At 47.3% G+C, this 4,235-nt stretch overlaps 1 protein-coding gene across 1 annotated transcript; it reads right to left on the bottom strand.

The window, feature by feature from the left end:
• Nucleotides 1-22: 22 nt before the first annotated feature.
• On the bottom strand, nucleotides 23-4,191 carry TDP2 (tyrosyl-DNA phosphodiesterase 2). Its single transcript, XM_005869014.2, has 4 exons — nucleotides 3,624-4,191; nucleotides 2,905-2,996; nucleotides 1,216-1,334; nucleotides 23-834 (listed from the first exon to the last, which is right to left on the bottom strand). The coding sequence occupies exons 1-4, from the start codon at nucleotides 3,710-3,712 to the stop codon at nucleotides 547-549; spliced, it is 588 nt and encodes a 195-aa protein (XP_005869076.2). The 5' UTR covers nucleotides 3,713-4,191; the 3' UTR covers nucleotides 23-546.
• Between the last annotated feature and the right edge of the window lie 44 nt (nucleotides 4,192-4,235).

Raw genomic sequence — 4,235 nt, 5'->3', positions numbered from 1 at the left:
TAAACAAGTCAATCTGCGAGCAGCCGACAGAAAGCCCCGTTCTTCACGGCTGTGCCCATGCCGACACCGCGTCCGGGAGGCCGAGCCGCCTCCTTCCTGGGAAACGGCCTCCCTGGGGCAGAGCCCTGCCCGCTCTCCTTCCCTGCTCAGTCGTCCTGCCCCTGAGCTGTGGCAGGGACCTGAGCAGAAGCTCCATCTCCATCCGCGCTGTCTGATGGGAGCTGGGCCACAGGGGGAGGCAGGTTCTGGGTCTATAAAGCCCTGGAAACCTCACTACATCCCAACGGAACGAAGGAAAGAGAGACATCGTTCAGCCCTGGACACGTGGTGCCAGGAGAGGGGACAACCATGACGCTCCACTCTGTTCTCCTCACCTTGCGACTAGACCCACGATGAACGTGACTCTCCTAAGCTCCCTGACCACTGACTTCCCGCGAGCCCTCGTTAGCCCACTGCCCTGCGTGTCTCACACGCCCGTTTCCCCCCGTCACACAGCAGGCCTCCTGCCTCTGCTGCCGCCAGGCTGGACAGAGCACGGCTGAGTCACTATTGCCGGGTTTTCACCGACAGCGGCAAGTGCCCCTTTACCAGCGTTATCACAAGGAACCGGAACCAGCTTCCACGGCCACAACCCGCCCTCAGCAGTGAACGGCTGTCACTCACCTCGTGATCCCTTAAATTTGTGTCTCCCGCAAATATGACGGTGGCCGACTCGGGAGCCTCCTGCATTTTCTTCAGAACCATTTTAAACTGATTCGCGCGCTCCTCCGCGTGCCCCCGGGTGCTCTCCAGGTGGGAAGTCATGAGGTACAGCTCGTTTCCCGACACGCTTGCCTGACACGGGACCAACAGCACAGTGGTTACGTCAGCCCCGATGCTGACCTCTGACCCCAGAATCAGATTAGCCCACTGACTGGCACACACCCCCGGAAGCGAAGGGAATATTAACAAATTCTCAGGAAAGAATTCCTTTCACATTCTTAGGAAAACATCTAACAAATCAAGGATTTTATTTTTACAAGTTTTTGTCTATGTTTGAAATTTATATAAAAACGTAACTCACAAAGTTCTTTAAGACTAATAGAAGAATCTCTAAGTGAGGAGCAAATTCTTTCTAAAGAAACAGTAAGAAGAAAAGAAAGGACAACACCATGGAACTATGAAGAAGAAACTATTCTTTTTTTAAAAAGCCGCTGATTTTTAACAATTACTCACATGCACACACAAAAGGTTTCTCATCATTTTTGTATTTGGAAAAGGGATAATCTCTTGGCTTTTCAATTTCACTCTTGATTTCTTCAACATTATGGCTGTGAAATATCCGTCGTCATGACCTTCAAAAGTTTGTAGAAAAGAATTTCAGTTGAGAAGACAAGAGTATAACAGGTTCCCCTACTGAAGATTTTACAGCAAACAAGTACAGACACTCAAATGGATCCCAATCTTAAAAGTAAACTATTATTTCAAAATAGTTGAAGATGGCCAACCATGTCCCTATGTTTACCTGCCCCCTCCCACAATGTCACAGAAGTATGGACGAAATATAAAAATAGACATGACTTCACATAGGTGCCAACAGGAAACAAATTTACTTCTCACTCGGAAGCCCCAGGAAAATTATAATAAATGAACAGAAAACTTAGAAGGTGTAAAGCTGCAAGAAGAACAGAACAGAAGAGGCAGGGATGGAGGCTCCAACAGTTTAAAAAAAACAACCAAGTAGATGAAGGAGTGGTAACTGGTTTATCAGAACAGAGGATCCAAAAAAGAAAAAGGAAGATAAGGAAGGAAAAAGGAGAAAAGAAGGACAAGAGAATGGAAGGGAAAGGAAGGGGTGGGAGGAAGGCTAGAGAGGTGGCAGGGGGGCCGGAGAGGGACAGAGAGAGGGACGAATTTTCCAGAACTGAAGGTCACAAACCTCCAGGCTGAAAGTTCCTTCCAAGTGTTCAGAATAAATGAGAAAAAAACCCCAAAACAAAAAAACCACCCAAAGAACACCAGGATGGAAAAGACCCTCAAAGCTTAGGGAGAGGGGAGGCCAGGAATTAGTGCAGCTTCAAACTTATAATCAACAATGGAAACCGGGCAACACTGACAAATACCTTTCTACCGAGAAATCTATGTGTAGCCAAACAATCAACCAATTGTGGGGACGAATCACAGGGATTCAGAAACTCCCTCCCCACACACTCTTTCTTAGAAAGTGATCACAGAATCTGCACCAATAAAGCGCGGAAGTACACCGGGGAGGAGGCAGGCACCGGCTCAGAAAACAAGAAATCCAATCCAGGAGCGAGAGAAAGAATCCCCAGAAGGCAGAAAAGTCGTCGCACAGACAGAGCAGGAAAGAGCCGGCGGCCCAGCGGGAGCCCTCTCAGGACAGAAAGTCAGAAGCAAACCTCGTCCTGTGGACAAGGGAAAGGCACCGGAGACGGGGACTGAGCCCAAGTGGCAAACACAAAGCAGGCGGAAACAGAAAGACTGGCTTACTCAGAGTGAAAAGCTAGAAAGAAACACTTTTGAAAAAGCATAACCACATGAAGCTAACAAAGCATGTGAATTATAACCGAAAAATTAAGAATTTGGAAAAAAGCGTAACGACAATGCAATTATCACACTTAAATTTTTTTAATGACTTAATGTCTCCAAAAAGCTACTGACTCAAATTTTGACAATTTACATTTTCCTGAGATATCATTCATTTCAACCACTTTCTCACTTCAAAGCTTTATAAAATGATCTCCTATAGTTCTCTCAGTATTTTGTTTCTGGCTTGTTTTGCTTAAACTTACTGTGTTTGCACTTTTTTTCTGCCGATGCTCCAATAGGCTAACTTCGATTTGTTTCTTTCATTGACACATTTTTTGAAGAAAAAGGCAAGGTAAATGACAGGAAAGCTGTTACCTGTAATAATCTCATAACTACTTGCTCTCTTCTTTAGCAAGCTGTAATATGGGGGAATAACTTCCTGTAGAAATATCACATCCGGGCTGTACCTGTTTGAAAACATCAGTTTATGGTGAACAGCAGATATGTACCATTTCATCTGCAGAACCTAGATTAGGAAATACCACAACATAAAAGCAATACAAAACTGACCGTCACAGACACCCAATATTCAATGTTCATGCTGCTCTTTGGTAACTATAAAACGAGAGATCTGTGCTATTTCACACATAATACTGCAAAGATTAATTTTAAAAAACATATATGTGACACCACACTGTAAAGTTAATGAGAATCACTGACAACAGGAAGCAGTAATCTGAGAGGCACCACAGTCCTGCACCCCGAGGGACACTTCACGTGTGACCACCCCTTTCCGTCCTCGTCCTCTGGAAACAATGATCCCTGACAAGCGACGTGGCTCACCCGTGACCCCACAGGTGACGGCCAGTGTGACAGCCTCAGAACTGCCTGGTAATTCTCGTAGCAATGATTACAGACAAGGTCAGTAAGTCAAATAGCACGAGAAGGCTTCTAACAAAAACCTGTGTTCCTGCCCCGCCTCTCCCTCCACCCTGGGAGCTGGACCTGAATTCCAGTCTCAGACTTCAGCGGCTGCCTCCTGCACGCAGGGGAGACGCACGACCGCCCCCTCCCACAGGCGGGCGAGCACTCACAGAGCGAGGGAGGCACACACCCCTTGAGCCCGCTCCCACAGGTTGTTCAGATCCAGCCCGTCCACGTTCCAGGTGACGAGAGAGAACATGCTGCCGTCCTCCTGCTGGGGGCGTCCAGCTGAGCCGCTTCTAGAGCCGACGGGGCCAGGCGCTTCCTCTTTGGTCAGGTCCACACTGGCAAGATCAGAGTGAAACACAACTTGGCAAGTCACCCACAAACGGCCTAATTTAAAAAGTGCTTTGTCACAGGTAAAGACATTTTACAGACTCCAAAGTCCCTGCCAGCGGAGCAAAAGTCACGACTGAGGGAGTGACTTTTCCTGTTACAGACTCTTCCTGTTATCCGGACGCTGGCTCACTTACAGTTAAGAGTGAACTCAAGACCCTCCCATGACATGACTTTACAAACGAGGACCTTTCCAAACGTATCTGGGTTCATTTTAGATCTTGATCACATCCTGGCCGGTGTGGCTCGGAGGGCTGGGCGTCGTGCCCTGCACCAAGGCTGCTGCTTCGACGCCAGGTCTCACATAGGTGTTTCTCTCTCCCCACCCCCTTCCTCTCTCTCTCTAAAAATCAATAAAAAATCTTTTCCTTTTTTTTTTTTTTTTT

The sequence above is a fragment of the Myotis brandtii genome, unplaced genomic scaffold (genome assembly GCF_000412655.1).
Source record: "Myotis brandtii unplaced genomic scaffold, ASM41265v1 scaffold28258, whole genome shotgun sequence".
Taxonomy (NCBI): Eukaryota; Metazoa; Chordata; class Mammalia; order Chiroptera; family Vespertilionidae; genus Myotis; species Myotis brandtii.
Note: the sequence above shows the minus strand (reverse complement) of the source record. Positions and strands in the feature narration are given on the sequence as shown.

Coding starts and splice junctions, on each gene's coding strand:
- TDP2 (XM_005869014.2), bottom strand. CDS start 3,712: ATGTTCTCTCTCGTCACCTGGAACGTGGACGGGCTGGATCTGAACAAC. Junction 2,997..3,623: donor GTGTGTGCCTCCCTCGCTCT/GTGAGTGCTCGC, acceptor GTTTTCAAACAG/GTACAGCCCGGATGTGATAT. Junction 1,335..2,904: donor TAGTTATGAGATTATTACAG/GTAACAGCTTTC, acceptor AAACTTTTGAAG/GTCATGACGACGGATATTTC.